General features: G+C 52.4%; 1 protein-coding gene across 4 annotated transcripts in view; it reads right to left on the reverse strand.

Moving 5' to 3' along the window:
- The window catches only part of Rfx2 (regulatory factor X2), a 62,061-nt gene extending 46,254 nt beyond the window's left edge, over positions 1-15,807 (reverse strand). For 2 of the 4 annotated variants that reach the window (XM_050125286.1, XM_050125285.1), the window contains exon 1: positions 8,581-9,389. In XM_050125286.1, the coding sequence (XP_049981243.1) occupies positions 8,581-8,683 (103 nt within the window). In that variant the 5' untranslated portion in view covers positions 8,684-9,389. Of the gene's footprint in view, positions 1-8,580; positions 9,390-15,603 lie in introns of those variants that run through there. The other 2 variants (XM_050125287.1, XM_050125288.1) reach the window with 2 other exon arrangements.
- Between the last annotated feature and the right edge of the window lie 853 nt (positions 15,808-16,660).

Below are 16,660 nucleotides of genomic sequence, written 5' to 3' on the forward strand. Positions count from 1 at the left end.
GGAGGGGGAGGAGGAGATGGAGGAGGAGGAGAAGATGGAGGAGGAGATGGAGGAGGAGGAGATGGAGGAGATGGAGGAGGAGGAGATGGAGGAGGAGGAGGAGATAGAGGAGGGGGAGGAGGAGATGGAGGAGGAGATGGGGGAGACCGAGGAGATGGAGGAGGGGATGAAGGAGGAGATGGAAGAGGAGGTGGAGGAGGAGATGGAGGATAAGATAGAAGGACATACATGGGTCCCCATGAAAGCTCCCCCGCCCCTGCCATGGGTGTGGTGAGAAGCCACTGGAAGGTGTCTCAGGACACTGTGGTACACATTTAGAAGTATCAGCAGCTGCCATGCGGAGAACACTGGCTGGTCTAGAGCCCACAGGACCTTGGCAGTGCCACACTTTGGTTCCAGGAACTCCAAGGCCCCAGGCAGGGGGAGAAAGCAGGGCAGGCTACCCTGACACCAGACATTAGAGGGATGGAGAGACAGATGAGGCAGGACCAGGCACCCATGCAGCAGCAAGAGCCTAGAGTGTTGTCAGCTGACACCCAAGGGTAGCTGCCCAAGGGGTAGACACTGAGTCTGGAACTTGGGTGGAAGCCAAGTTAGAGGCTGAACTTAAGGAAGAGGCCAGGTTTGCTGGAGCCATGGGGTCCCCAGAATAAGGCAGAGGACCCAGAAGAGAGTGTTTCTCCCAGCCAATGGTGCTGCGGCTAGAAACTGACAAGAGGAAGTGGAAGATGGGAGGGAATAAGGAGAACTATGGCCATGAGGAGCTGGACCCAGGGTCAGAGGATGCACAGCTCAAGGTCACCTGATCTGCATTTCGGCTAGGTGACCTTGGCCAGTGTCTCAAAACTCCTGTCCCTTCGGCTTCTTTCCTGATTAGTGGAGAAAATAAAGCAAGCTTTGGGGGTTGGAGTGCATGGGAGGCGTGAGCACATGACCACAGCACAGAGGCTGCCTGCGGGCTCAGCACAGAGCAGGTGCCCAGTGAGTGCATGCTGGGGACACCAATGGGAACTGAACTCAGTCCTCAGTGCTGGAACCCAGCTCATCCACTGCACCCCACCCCAACACACACATCAAAAACAAACCATCCTGATAAAGGGTTGGCCAGTGGATACTGGTGTAGTTCATCATCCACATGGACTCCCTCAGCGTTCTCTCACCCAGCATCAGGCTCACAGCAGCCACTCAAGTGCAGAGCACCGAGCTGTCCTTGGAGGGACCCTTTTTCTGAAGGACAGCGTGCACTGTCCCATCTGCAGCAGAGGGAGGAGAACACGCGGGGCAGAGGGAGTTAGAGCCCACGGAGAGCAAGGATTTACTTCCTCTCTCCAAATGAATTCTGCCCCTGCCTCCCTGCTGATCCCAGGGTGGACTCAGCCTTTGCCAGAAGAGCCAGGATGGCTCCACCACTCAGGAGCTGCCCAAAGCCAGGTGGGAGGAGTCAGCTGGGAGGGATGCACCCCAAGAAACACATTGGCCAGGAGATGTGGGCCACGCTCACCAGAGTGCCTTTCCACACTGGGCCAATACTGGAGGATGGAAGGGCACCCAGTATGCTCCATCCCCACTTGGAATATCACTCAGCCATGAACAGCAAGGCCCTGACATACACAGCTACGTGCAGCCAACACTGAGGCCACCACACTCAGCGAGAGATCCAGACACAGAAGGCCAATCTCAGAACAGGAAGTAGACCTGTAGGGCTAGGGCTGGAGAGAGGAGAGCAGGAAGGTGCAGCTCACAGGGATGGAGTTTCCTTGGAGATCATGGGATATTCTGGTCAGTGGTGATGACTGAATGACTTTGTGAATATGTGCAATGATCAATATATTTCTTTTTTTGTTTTGTTTTGTTTTTTTGAGACAGAGTTTCTCTGTGTAGCTTGGGTGCCTGTCCTAAAACTTGCTCTGTAGACTAGGCTGGCCTCGAACTCACAGAGTTCCAAGTGCTGGGATTAAAGGCATAAACCACCACTGCCCAGCGAGCAATATATTTCAAATGGCTGAATTTTGTGGCCTAAAATATACCTCATAAGTCTTTTTTTGTATTATATTTTGTGTGTGCATGTGTGTGCTTCTGTGTCTCTGCGCACATGTGAACTTTCAGGAACTGGCTCTCTGCTTCCACCACGCGGAGCCAGGGGCTGAACTGGTAGCCAGTGTTGGTGGCAAGCACCCATACACACTGAGACACTTTGCTGGCTGCAACAAATCTGCTTTGAAAAATACATATATGAGACCCAGGAGTGGTGGTGCACACCTTTAATTCCAGCACTTGGGAGGCAGAGGCAGGAGAATATCTCTGAGTTCTAGCTCAGTCTAGTCGACAGAGAGTTCCAGGACAGCCAGGGCTACAAGAGAAACCCTATCTCAAACAAACAAACAAAGAAACAACAACAAAAAAGTTTTTGAGTGTGCTAGGTGGGACTCTACCCCTGACCACGCTCCCAGACTTCTTTTTATCATGACATAGCATCTAACCAAATGGCCCAGGATAGTCTTTTTTTTTTTTTTTTTTTTTTTTTTTTTTTTTTTTTTTTTTTTGGAGACAGGGTTTCTCTGTAGCTTTGGAGCCTGTTCCAGAACTAGCTCTTGTAGACCAGGTGGCCTCAAATTCACAGAGATCCTCCTGCCTCTGCCTCCCAGTGCTGGGATTAAAGGCGTAGGCCACCACCACCCGGCTCAGGCTGGTCTTCCGAATTCTCCAGTGTAACAGAGAGTCCTGCTGGGCTAGCGCTGGAGGGTAAACAAGCTTCTTTCTCTAGCCAGTAGCCACAATCCCTGCTGGGCCATAGCTGGCCTAGCTCTGGAGTTAGCACCCAGCCCCTAATCCATCCTTTGTGTTACAGATACCTATGTGAATCTTGTCTGGGAGTTTCCCTGGAAACAAACCCAATGCAAAACTTGGTTTAGAGGAAACCTGGAAAACCATGGTACCTTATGAATCAGGTATTTGCATTTGGCATTGCATTTTTGGAAGCTTCATTCAGTTTGTCTTGAGATATGGAAATCTACTAGCTGAAGTGTAAACACAGTAAAAAATAAAGATGCTGAAGGGTCAGGAAAGCCTTCAGTCCACAGAGGTGGAGCCCCTGCGGTCAAGAGGCTAAATTCACGCTCAAGTGTCTCCTAGGTGAGGCCACACACCTGCACCACCAGGCCCAGCACAAAGGCTTTCTCCCCTCATGGCGCCAAGGCCTGTCCCTCAGCATCCCACAGGGCAGCCAGCTAAGGGTGAAGTAACTAATCATGAACTTAGATGGAAGCAAGGCGGCTATGTGTTTTAATGTGGGTGATTACATTCACAGTAAAATCATCACAGCACAAAACATTAGCGAGCTTATTAATTCAGTGTTAAATACCTGATTGTATTTCAAATGTCTTTCGAAAACTAAAAAATTTGTGTGCACAGTACTTTTTATGTAAAGAGGAGGTAGATGCCTGTAACCTTGGCATCTGAAAGCAGAGAAAGACTGGAGGATCATAGTAAGACCCTGTCACAGAACAAAACAGGAAAAGGACCAGGGAGCTGGCTCAATGGATGAAGGGCTTGCTGCCAAGCCTGAGGGGTCGGAGTTCAATCCCTGGGACCCCCCATGGTAGGAGAGAGAATGAATTGAAGCAAGTAGTCTTTTGACCTCTGCACACATGTGGATGCACAAATGCAGAAATAATTTAAAGGTTAACTTTATTTTATATGGATTTTTATTTCCATATGTTGCCTAAGTGTTGAGGATCACTAAACCCCAGAGCAGGGTAGCTGTTTTCCTCAGAGAAGGCACGCATGCATCACTGGTGACCAAGAGACAATCCAGCATGAGAAGTCAGAGTCAAAATCCTTCTGACCTTTGCAGCAATGAACCTGGGGACCAAACAACTGCAGAGGTCTTGGGGGAGGTCTCCTGCAGAAGGGGAGGGAGGGGAGAGGGGAGGCTGACCTGTTTTAGAAAGGCCACTTGGGCTGCCAAACACTTGCTTAGGCAAGGCCCATAAATAGCCTAACCCAAGGGGTGAATGGGGAGGAGAGTGGAGGGGGAGGGGGTTGTGGATCCCAAAACAAGACAAGCCAAGCTGCAGTGAACCTTACCACTGGAGTGGCAGTGGTGGCGGATTGAAACTGGTAGTTTCTGGAAGATTCTACAAGTTTCTGGAAGATTCTAAAAGTTTCTAGGTTATTTATGGGCAAGTCAGAAGAAAATATTTGAGATTAGTGTCTTAGAATGAACGTATTTTCATAATATTATCAATTGACTTTTAAAACGAGAGGGGACAGTTGATACTAGGGCTGTGTTTCTGTCACCTGGGGCAGCAGGTGCATCTGTGCAGAGCCCGTCACTGGGCAGGACATTGTGGCAGGGTCCGCAGGCTGCAGGTGACCGCACTCACAGGAGGACTGGAGGGACAGGAAGCCTGGCTGCTCCTCCAGCTCTGGTGTACTCAAAGCAACAAGCACGGGCCTGTGGCGTGGAACCAGCCTGGCAGGGGTGCAGTTCCTACTGAGGAATGTAGCCAGGCACGTGGGGACCATGAGTGGGTGGGGTGGACCTGACATGGTGAGGTGTGCCTCAGGGAGGGGCCTCAAGGGCTCTAGAACCTTCTCTTGTGCCTTGCTGGGGATGGCACAAGTTTTCATGAGCTGGTCACAGGACTTGTTACCTGACATTTTGGAACAGGTAGAAAGCAGGGAGGCCATGAACAGGAAAGAACACACATGTGGTGGGCAGGGAGGCCATGAACGGGAAAGAACACACATGTGGTGGGCAGGGAGGCCATGAACGAGAAAGAACACACATGTGGTGGGCAGGGAGGCAAGGGCAGCAGTGGAGTCACCTCATCCGCAGGGCAGGAGGAGGAGGTGGGCCAAGGCAAGAAGGTCCGGAATCAGTTGCTTCCTTCTGGACACAGGTAGTGCCACAGCTGCCTCTGACCCGGAGCTTGGTTGGCCACCCCAGGGCACATCCGCACAGCAGAAACACAGGCAGCAAGGCTGGAGCACAATCAGCAGAACAGCCAGGATAGAGGGTAGGAATGCGGCCGCCAGGCTGCCAGAGGTGCATTCTTTCCATGCACAATAACAAGGCAGTATCAGTTCAGCCTTGGGTGCCTGCTACAGCTCTGACCCCAAGGACATCGGCTTAGGAAGACCCAGATACCAAAGGTCAGAGGGTGTGGGGGTCTGCGACACATGTCCAGGAAAACCCAGAGACAGGAAGTGGGGTTGATTCATGGGGTGATGGATGGAGAGGGCTGTTCAGGAGATGGGGTTTCTTTGAGAGTGATAGAATGTTCTGGAATTAAATGGTGGTAATGGTTACACAAAGTTGTTGTGACTATATCAAAAGCCACTGAGCTGGGCCTAGAGCAGGAATGTTAGGCCGAGGACCCTTAGTGGGTAGAGTCTAGCACACATGCACTCTTAGGTTCATCTCTAGCACCACTTAACGATGGGGCCCATGCCAGTCATCCAGCACTCGGGAGGCCGAGGCAGAGTTCAAGGTCAGCCTCAGTTACAGAGGGGCTTTGAAGCCAGCCTGGGAGGAAGGGAGGAAGGGAAGGAAGGAGGGACGGAGAGGGGGAAAGGTGTAAGCTTCCCTGGGATGCGGCTCAGGAGTTAAGGGAGATCATGAATTCTGATCCAAGATTTTAACCCACTGTCACCATGGACATGGTCACCCACCATCTGACCCACAGTCAACCATGGACACGGTCACCATGGACACAGTCACCCACCATCTGACCCGTAGTCACCATGGACACAGTCACCATGGACACAGTCACACACCGTCTGACCCACCGTCACCATAGACATAATCACCCACAGTCTGACCCACCGTCACCATGGACATGGTCACCCACCGTCTGACCCACCGTCACCATGGACATGGTCACCCACCGTCTGACCCGGTCACCATGGACACGGTCACCATGGAGCCATGGCTGCTGTACAAATCTGGCCACCAGCTGTCTGTTCTGCATCATCTGCCAGCTACTTAGGGTTTCACATTTCTTTCAAGTGGTTGGAAGGCATCAAAAATCAAAATGTTTTGTGGCAAGTTCAAATAAAGGAAACTCATAGTTCAGCATCCACAAATAAAGTTTTATTGGCACATGGCCCTGGCTGTGCCTACATACACTGCTTTTAGCTACAACTGAGAAACACCAGTGGCCCATGGGCAGTGGACACTGGCAGGAGGATGGACAGGAATTTGAAGCCAGCCTGGGCAACCTAGTGAGACACTGCCCCATGAAAAGATAATTTCCTCCATTCTGGTGAGCAGCTCAAGAGGCAGAGGGTCACAAAGTCAGCCTTAGATACCCAGCTGCAGCACCTCATCCAAGACTCAGAAACATTGCTAACAGCCATGGAGGACTTTAAGAAGCCAGACCAACAAGAAGCCAGGAGCTACAAGGCACAGGGGTGCCAAGGGCCAGCTGCAGGAGTCTGTCTCCTGCGCCACTGGAAAACAATCAGTAGTTTGCTATCCTTGAACTTGCTGGGGTTTCTTGTTTGTACAGAACTCAGGCCTCACTTGTTAGGTGGCCACCTTGCTGAGCCATGCCCCCAGCCCCTCACTGGGGGGATTCTAGGTGGGGCTCCACCCTGACCATGCCCCTAGCCTATCCCTGGGGGATTCTAGGCGGGGCTCCAAGGGGTGTTGCTCAACTTCTGAACTAAACTCATCTCTATCTTTTTTTGGTTTTTCAAGACAGGGTTTTTCTGTGTAGCATTGGCTGTCCTGGAACTCATTCTGTAGACCAGGGTGGCCTTGAACTCACTGAGATCCTCCTGCTTCTGCCTCCTGAGTGCTGGGATTAAAGTTGTGTGACACCACTGCCTGGCTTCAGCCCATCTCTTTAACTGTTTTCTACTTTGAGTATCACAGGCTGTGGCCCATGGGGAGGGAACGTGCTAGCATGTGTGTGACCCTGGCTTCCATCCCCAGCACCGCGTTACATTACATCTGGTCCTTGGGATGTGGAAGCAAAGAGTTCAGGGTCATCCTCAGCAACTCAGAGGTCAGCCTTGGGCTGCGTGCTATCTATGATCTGGAGTGGGCATTCGCTAGGCAGAAGATGCTGGGGTTTGAGGTCTATAAACAGCAGCAAACCAGACACTCAAGCAACTTTACAGCAATATGAATACTCGGTAGAGATTTTTTTCTTTCATAATGGACATCTAGCTCTACAGGGAGTCAGAGAGAGAGAGAGAGAGAGAGAGAGAGAGAGAGAGAGAGAGAGAGAAAGAGATGGGGAGGGGGCTCTGTATGTCTAACATCCCAAGACCCACACTGCAGGGCAAGAGAGAGCTGAGTGGTGAGGGAGAGTGCAGATCCAGGGGTACATAGCCAGGGGCAAGATCTGGTAGCATAGCCCAAGAACTCCAATTTACAAAATCAAATAGAACTTTAAACAGCTCTCTCCAGTCCAGCAGCTACTTCCTCCCAGGACACCGCCTGAATCAGGACCAACTTCCGAGATGACCCTGTAGCTCCTACCAAACTGCCAGAGGGCTCGGGGGAAAGACACTTGATGCTAAGCCTGCCGACCTGAGTTCTGGCCTTGGGACCCACATGATGGAAGGACAGATCCAATTCCTAAAAGCTGTCTCTGACTTCTACACACAGACACCAAAAGAACTTTCAAAATGTAATAAAGTATTACAATGTCAACAAATAAATGGAAAAGATGTAATGAAGAAATAAAACTGCAATCCTTGGGAGTTTCCTCCCAACTTCTTTTGACTTCAAGTCAAGAGAAAATCTCCCCTGGTTTCGGAATGAATGGATGGATGTCGGATGCGTGGACAGACAGAAGACAGAACTGCTCTGTCTGCCTAAGGTCTGCATTTGCCCCACGTTCAGTTTTAAACAAAGTGAAATCTCTGGAAACTCCCAATCTAGACCAAGTGGAATGTGGGCACTGCCATTGGCCAAGCATAACCAAGCACTTAATAGCCTCCACTGTATGCTCAGACCTCTGTACTCGCGTACTAGGACTTCATGATTTCATACGTGCTTTGAGACTCTGGGAACTTTCTGGAAAAAGAACTTGTAACTCTGGGCGCCTGCGCCCCAGGGGTTCCACGGTGTGGGCATGAGCACATATGCCACTGAGGGCTCAGCAATAAAGGCGCCTGCTGCCAAGCCTCACACCCGGGGTTCCATCCCTGGTCCCCGGAGTGGAAGGTGCCCTGACCCACAGGTCTGCTGGCCTCTGGTACTCATGCGTGCATTTGAGGCGGAAAGACAGGTCCAGATAGGAAATTGCTAGGGGCACCATGTTTGGCCTATGCGAAGCTATGAGCGTGGTTGGCCATCCCTGGCTGGGAAGACTAGGCTTCTGCAGGTCTTTTAAGGGCGCACACAGCAGGCACTCCTGTAGCACAGGCCTGGCTCTCACAGGGGTTGCTCACACGGTGAAACACGGGCAGTCACTCAATTTAAGGACCTCAGATGATGGCTGATTGGGCACACAAATATTTGCTGAACAGACACTGGCTTCAGAACACTGGACAGAAAAGAAAGGGCCGAAGGAGTCTTCTAGAAAAGTAGGGGGAAATGTGTTCAAATCAGAACTTTACCGTCCTGGGAACCCGAAGCTCCTGTGCATTTCTGATCTGCTGGTGGCGCCCCAAGACGAGGGACAGGAAAGAGAGGCAGGTACACGGAGAAAGTAGCGTGCATTTCTAGAAACTTCTTTCAAGAACCTAGCCTACAGACCACCTCTTGGACCAAATGTATTCTGGACAATGTGGTGTTTCTCAGAGGTAAATGGTTTGCAGGAACAAGATGGCAGGGCTAGGAGGAGCTTGACACCTGTGACTTCCACAAGTGAGCCAGGGCTGAGGCAAGCGAGCCACCTTGTCTTTCGGGACACAGCCCCTTCCCCTCCGGAGATTTCTCTGTTTTGATCTTTCTGGTCTTCTTGGTGTTCAGTCCGGGAAGAGATTTCCTCCTTCCTCTGCCATCTACTCTACTCAGTTCCTTCTGGTCAGAGACCTCGGTTCAATGTGACTCAGTGTCCGGGTGGAAACAGCGGTGGATGGATGGGTGGACCGATGGGTATGACTGATGGATGGATGTGTGGGTTGTGAAATGATGAGCAGAGGGTGGGTGGATGGACGAAGGCACAGGCATAATGTAGCCCATCCACACTCAACCATGAGAATGAAGAAAAGTCTCACACTTGATCCAGCCGATTTCCCAGGGTTCTCTAAGGAACAGAGCTGACAGAATGAACACACACATACATGGGATCGATTAGAGTTGCTCACAGGCTGTGGTCCGAGTCGTCCAACCGTGCTGTCTCTTGATGTGGCCGCAGCGGTTCTTTGGTCCCCGAGACCGGACATCTGGTGCTGGAGGCCAGGGAGGTCCCAGAGCTGCCAGGTTTCAGTCCATGGGATCCTGAAGAAGTGGGTTCCAACACCATCAGAGGAACCATCAAGATAAATAAACTTGCCAACGAGTCTGAGGGTGAGCAACAGAAAGAACAGCCATTCTGCCCCACGTCCCTTCACATGTTGTGCTACCTGAAGATTTGGCCCAGATTCAGGGTGGGTCTGTGCTCACAGGTGCCCAGCTGCTCAGGTTCTAATCAGCTTCAGCTGCAGTTAACAAGACGAGCCATTCGGCCAGCAGAGAGGGACCTTGAGGACACAATGCTCATTTAAAATGAGCCAGACACAGGAGCCTGCCTCCGGGGGGTCCCAACATCCCCAGATCCACAGAGATAGGGGCTGAGAGCTGGTGCTGAGCTTCTGAGCTTCATCAGGGCAGAAGGGGGCTCTGGAGATGAAGGTGGTCACAGCGATGACACGGGCCTGCTGTGAGGTGGGTGGACGTCACTGATTCCTCCGTCCTTGTTTCTCTCATTGTCCACCCATTCTGGAACCTCGTGCACATCAGCATACACCTCTGAAGCCTGACCTCTGGCTTGGATACCCCTCATCCTATAGATGCTCCCCCCCCCCTCCAGCTCCCTATATCACTGCTGCCCCTCAGTGTCCTGAGCACACAGCTGGCTGCATGGCCCCTGCTGGCTCCTAACCCATCCCTCCACATTCGAGGTCACTGAATTGATAGGCTTTGCCCGGCCCTGAATCCAAACACCCAGGAGGTCACTTTCCTCAGGGTCTGGGACACCGTGGTGAGCACCCAGACCCTGGAGAGCCCTTGGGAACTGGCACCTTGGTCCTTGTCACCTCTCCCACTGTGGCTGCAGTCTCCAGTGCGGATAGCAGAAGCTCTGACCCCAGAGGCCTCCAGCCCAGCAAGACACAAAGACAGCGAAGGGCCAGATGGTCACATTCTTCTGTGTCACAGATGCTCATGTCTGTCACTGCCTCTTACATGAAGGATTCTGGGGTCTGGGGCTCCGTGGTAGAGTACTTATCATGTAAGGAGCCCTAAACAGGGTGTGGTGGCACTTGCCTGTCATCCCAACACTCAGGAAGTGATGAGGAAGTCGAAGGTCATCCTTAGCTACACGGCAAGTCTGAGGCTATCCTGCTATACAACAGCCACCCTGCCACACACACAATTTAAAAATAACCACCAGGCTTTGACCCAAGAGTCATCGTTAACAACCCCTGCTTAGGCAGTTTGGAAAGTTTCCTGAAAACATGGCTATGTCCTCTCTCTCCATCAGCCACTGGCAACCACTGTGAGGTTTGCTGAAGCCTTGGCTACCTTCCCACTTGTCCTGGTCCTCTAGGCAGAATGGTGGCTGGCATCTGATGAGCCCTTCCAGGATACAGCTCAACACCCCCACCTCACACATGTCAGCCGATCTCCAGGGCTCCACCCCTCCCTCACCTTCCTCCAATCAGCAGGTGGTCCCCAGCCCCTCAGTGGATCCAACACAGCACTACCCCAGGCTTTTGCCCTTCCTGATCTTCATGACCTAATGTGTAATATCTAATCATGTGAGACCACAAAACCTCTATCTTGGGGGTGGTCTCATGTAGCCCAGGCTGGCCTTCATTATTTAATCAAAGTTGATCCTGAACCCCTGATTCTTCTGCCTCTGCCACCCCAGTGCCGGTTAACAGGCATGCTCCACACACCTGGTTTCTGGAGCCCGGGGCTTTGTGTATGGCAGGTAAATGATCCCCCTACTGAGCCCCACCAGGCACTTTATCTTTACACTTTATTACTTTATGTGCACGGACGCTTTGCCTGCCTGCATCTGTGCATCAAGAGCATGCCTAGTGCCCAGGAAGGGCAGATGAGGGCATCAGATCCCCGGGACTGTAAAGGGTTGTTTGTGGAAGCAGGGACCAAACCCAGGGCCTCCACAAAGGCAGCGCGTACGTGAGTGCTCTTAACCCCAAGCTGTCCTCCACTCTACCTGTTCTAACGGCTGTATACCACTCCTTGAGTTAATCAGGGCATCCTTGGGTGCGCACAGCAGCAGCAGCAGCAGCAGGCCCTGACTCTATAAGGAATTAGGGGCCAGTCAGCCATCTTGGCAGGAAATCACAGGATTTGCTAGAGCCCAAAAAAAAGAAGCCAGAGTTGCCAGGATGCTGGGCAGGGTGGCAGAACCTGCCAGGCCTACACCTCATATGACAGGAATGTGGCTGTAAGAAAGAGCTGAGGTGCATAAGGCTTGGTGCCTGGTCCTGGGGGCTGAGTTCAAGTCCTGGCATGAGCCAGCCAGCCTGCCTTGCCATGGCTCCCTTCCAGACATCAGAGTATTGGCACTGGAAGTCAAAGCCGCCCTGCCGAGTGGGCTGGCCACCCAGCAAACTTACGGTCACCATGATGCCTGAGGCCAGGGGGAAGTGGGGGGAGGACACTCAGCACTGGTGGTGAGGTTTAAGTTCAAGTAGCTTTTTTGGAGCTGGGGCCATGGCTCAGGGGTGATTACCTGACCGGCTCATTTGCGGTCCTGACTCAGTCCTCAGCCCTGCAGATAAACTGTGCACACACAGAACCCCGGAGGAGACAGAGCAACATGAAACACAGTCATTTTCCAGTATGGAAACAAATGGCAATGGAGGGATGGTGTGTCTTGGGAGCAGCTGGAGGGCTTCACAACCTGAGTACCCAGCTGCTGCTCACTAGTAGAAGAGTAAGGAATGGGAGGAATGGACTTGGGGGACCGTGGGAAGCTGGACTTGGCCACCTCAGGTATCAGGAACAATCTACAAAGGAGCAGTCACCCACCTGTCCACAGATTAATGCTGGACATAGGTGGGCTGAAATCCACACAGCACTGAAATCCCGGTAAAGGGTTGGGTGGTGGCACATGCCTTAATCTGAGCACTTGGGATGCAGAGAGGCAAGCAGATTTTGGTGAATTCGAAGCCAGTCTAGTCTACACAGCAAGTTCTAGGACAGCCTGGTCTAAAAGTGAGACACTGTCTCAAAAAATACAGTAAAAATAAAAAGAACAGCTGGGAATACTTGCGTAGCAAATGCAAAGCCCAGCACCTCAATAAATAAGTGGGAAAAAAAAAGAAAGAAAACAAAGCATATAACATGTGATTCCTTCTAGCTAAGGATTTAACAAGCTAAGCAATCATTAGTTTATAGATGAACTAATGAATATAGGAATATATTAGCATGTGCTAATAAGCATATATGAATATTCGTATCACCACTGGGACTGGGAGAGGCTTGCTGCCAAGCCTGATAACCTTTGTTTGATCCCCAAGTGAAGGAAAGGGCAAACTCTCATAAGTGGTCCTCAGACTTCCGCATGTATGCACAACAGGTGCTGCACACTCACTTAAATAATAAAGATTAAAAATACCACTACTAGCCCGGCAGTGGTGGCGCATGCCCTTAATCCTAGCACTCGGGAGGCAGAGGCAGGCGGATCTCTGTGAGTTTGAGGCTAGCCTGGTCTACAAGAGCTAGTTCCAGGACAGGCTCCAAAGCTACAGAGAAACCCTGTCAGAAAGAAAGAAAGAAAGAAAGAAAGAAAGAAAGAAAGAAAGAAAGAAAGAAAGAAAGAAAGAAAGAAAGAAAGAGAGAGAGAAAAGAAAAGGAAAAAAAGCCGGCGACTAATGCAGTTTAAGGCACCAGGGACCCTTCATGCAGCAAGGGAATTAAAAGCTGTATTTTAAAGGCTGAGAGTGGTGACATCGTCTATAACCCTATCGTTTCCCTAGGGCTCAGGGATCCACATGGAGACCAACCTGACAGGCAGTAGAACATTGTAGAATTGTTAAACCATCACTGATTCAAAGTATCCAAAATCCTCTCTCTGGCTCCTGCCCCTCAGTGTGTAATCCCCTGGATATGGCTGCCTGGTGGTAGGAGCCTTAGATTCCTTTCCCTGGGGCCGAGCTCTCGCTTCTCCCGTGGAAGTGGAGAACACCCGGGTGTGGCACGCCCGGGTGGATTTTCCAGTCCATTCCAGTCCTTGAACCCAAGCCGGAGGAAGGGCAGGTCAGCCGCCAGACTCACTGAGCCCTCCCAGTTAAAAAAGCACACTCCACAGGCTGGCCAAAGAGGTTAAAAAGACAACAGGAAAGGTTTTAAAAAAGTTCTGTCATTATTTCATTATTAATACAATGACTGCTCTTGGAAGTATCTTTACTTCACTTTCAATTAAATCTCATTCCACAGTCCGGAGGTGGCTCGGCAGGTAAGGGCTCTTGCGGCCAGGCCTGCTCAACCAAGGTCCCGGAACCCATGTACCCACGTGTGTGTGAGTGCACACGTGTAGTCACACTCAATAAATAAATGCATGTAAAAAGTTAAACAAAAGTGAATCACTTGACAAAAATCATCTGATCTCTGAGGACATTTAGGCAGTTACTGCAGCTGTTGCAGAGGGGGCCATTGTCACCCATTTGAACCTGTCTCCCTTTCCATCCTTCTGATAGCCAGATGTCCTAGGCTATCGGTATCGACTGGACACAGAAGGGTGGGGTCCTTCTCGTGTGGCAAGATTACTTTTGTTACCAAGGTTACTGGATGCAGCCTTCCTATCTGGCAGGGCCAGATGGGTGTGGCAGCCTCTAAGTGGGCAAAAATGTTCTCTTAATATTTCTTCTTAATAATTTTCTACTTCACACAATTTCTTACTTAATTTTCTATTTTCTATATTATACCTATCCTTATACTATAGATTTCTTACTTTACCTACACTACAGATTCCCCTTTTTTTACTCATTCCATGCTCATTACAACTCTCCTCAAGGAAAAAAGGCAAAAAGAAGAGGAGGGTCTGGGAGGAGGGATCATCAGGAGTGGGCGGGAGTGAGAGGTGAGTGGTGGAGGGTATGATCGGAACACATGCATGAAGGTAACGGTCAGAGGCCACATTTGCACAAGTAATACAAGCTCATAAAATTATTTAACACCCAATCATGGTAGGATTTTTCTCGGCGGAACAGGATTCCCGTGTTAAGCTGAGAGCAAAGCAAGGCAATGACTGGGGGCTAAAGTAGGGATGAGGTCTCCGGAGTGGAGCCGCCAGCTGCTTTAACAGTGCCCCCCCTCCCGCCCCGTCCCCCGCGGGCGTCATCCCCCTGGGGTCTGTCCTGAGGCTGAGCTGGGGAGGGGGGAGCGGAGGAGACAACCGCGGTTCTAGCGAATACCGACTGCCGACACGGCCCATGGGGAGGGGCGAGGAGAAACTCGGGTGTTTTGGAGTGAGCGTGCGTGTGCACGGGTGGGGTCCACACGCACCGGCGCGCACGCACTCGCACTCTCTCGGCCGGCCTCCCGTTCTGCAAACGGTTCACACAATGTTTTCCTTCGGGAAAGTTTTCTGGATTGCGGATCCCCGCGACGAAGAGGAAGCTGCGGATGCGCGTGAGCTTCCCGGGGCAGCGTGGGAAAGGACCGTGGGTACCGAGATACCCCCAAACGCGTACTGTGGGGTTCCACGCGACAGGGGAGGGGATCCGAGGATCTGGGGCGCCAAGGAGTTTGCGATGGACAATAGAGTGCGAAGGGCGGGGAAGAATCCTTTCCAGAAGAAACACACTGACTATTTTGGTCAAAGCAAAGAACAAGAAAGGGGTGCCTGGGGCGGTGTCCCCCAATCCAGTGTGCCTGAGTCAAGGAGGAAACCGGACGCTCCGAATTTCGGGGGCAAACAGAAGGATCCCCTGGGAGTCAAGTTCAGGGATGACAGCCGGGGTCCCAGTGTACCCCGATTTCAGAAGTGTAAAGGGGAGACGATGCCCCTGATTTTCAGAGTTGGGTGAGAATGGCTGGCTCTGTGGGAGCCCTCAACCCAGATTTCGGGGATATGACAGTGAGGAGCAGACTTGGGGGAGTCTCCAATCCAGGCTTTGGGGTTAGTGAGAGTGAGGAGCTACTTTGGGGGGTGCCTCCGCGTTCCCGGAGTTTCGGGGTAAAAAATAAGAGACTAGGGGGTCTTCTGGAGTCCTCACCCCTCAAAGTTAGATTTAGTGCGTCAAACGCAAGAAGAGATCGTCGCACTTCACAAACTTTGAAGAGTGTGAGCGGTGTCCCCTCAGTCCAGGGATCTCCATATCATTTGTAAGGAGCAGAAGTGGGCGACGTTGGGGTCTGCAAATTTGGGGCGCTGGGTCCCGCTGTGCCCGCCCCCGCGATTCCCCCAGCGGGGTCCCCGCCAGCCGCTGCCCCCCGCCCGGGCCCGCAGCGCTCACCTGGAGTTCGGCGGGGAGTTCTGGTAGCGGCTCCCGCGGCGGCGGCCGCTGCGTGTCGCTCCGCGTTGGCAAGTAACAGTCTCCACGGCTACAGTCTCTATGGCGGCGGCGGTGGCGGCGCCGGCCGCTCCTCCTCCGGCTCCCGCCGCCCGCCCGCCGGCACCTAGCGCCCGCCCGCTTCGGCCTCGCGCCGTACTTGCAGGGCGGGGCGTTGCGCCCGGCAACGGTTACCAAGCTGCGCGCCCCGCCCCCTCCAACGGCCCGCCCATGCCCGCCTCCAACGGCCTCTGAGAGGGCGGGCGCTATTACCATTGGCTGCTCGTGGTGCCCGTCAGGGATGAACCGGTTAAAAAAAAAAGCCTGGTCACTCGTTGTGGGGAGGGCGGGGCCTGGCGGGACGTGCGCGGCTCCGGGTTGTCTCCTAGGAGGCGCGCGAGGGCCGGCGGGCTGAGCGCGTCGTTCGAGCGCGCGTTTTCCAAGTTGCGGTGACTCGGTCAGACGCGAAGGCGTTGACCATTTAAGAGGAGCTGCGGACTCCGGCTTTCGTCCCTTCTTTTTTTTTTCCTCCCTTCTTCCACGACTCACAGACTGAAAACCTTTTTCTTTCTGGATAGGTTTTTGTCGGTGAGTGTGCGTGCAATGCCCACGGGGACCCGAAGAGGGCGTCGGCTCGCCTAGCGCCGGAGTGACGGGCTGCTGTGAGTTGACACCGGAACTCGGGTCCTGGGCAAGAGCAGAAATTGCTGGTCACCTGGAGCCTCTCCGGCCTCCTCGTTTTTTGGAGACGAGTGTTCTGTACCCAAACTCATTATGTGGCGGAAGCTGGCCTCCAACTCCTAATCCTCCTGCCTCTCTACCTCCCTAGTGCTGGGATGAGGGGTGCGCGGTAAGCTGAATCCCCGTTCTCTCCCTCTCTTCTCCTCTCCTCCCCTCCCCTCCCCTCCCCTCCTCCTCCCCTCCCCTCTCCTCCTCCTCCTCTCTCTCTCTCTCTCTCTCTCTCTCTCTCTCTCTCTCTCTCTTTCTTTTTGTGTGTTTGTGTGTGTGTGTGTGTGTGTGT

This window comes from Alexandromys fortis, unplaced genomic scaffold, assembly GCF_014885135.2.
Source record: "Alexandromys fortis isolate MF-2015 unplaced genomic scaffold, M_Fortis_MF-2015_v1.1 scaffold_243, whole genome shotgun sequence".
Lineage (NCBI taxonomy): Eukaryota > Metazoa > Chordata > Mammalia > Rodentia > Cricetidae > Alexandromys > Alexandromys fortis.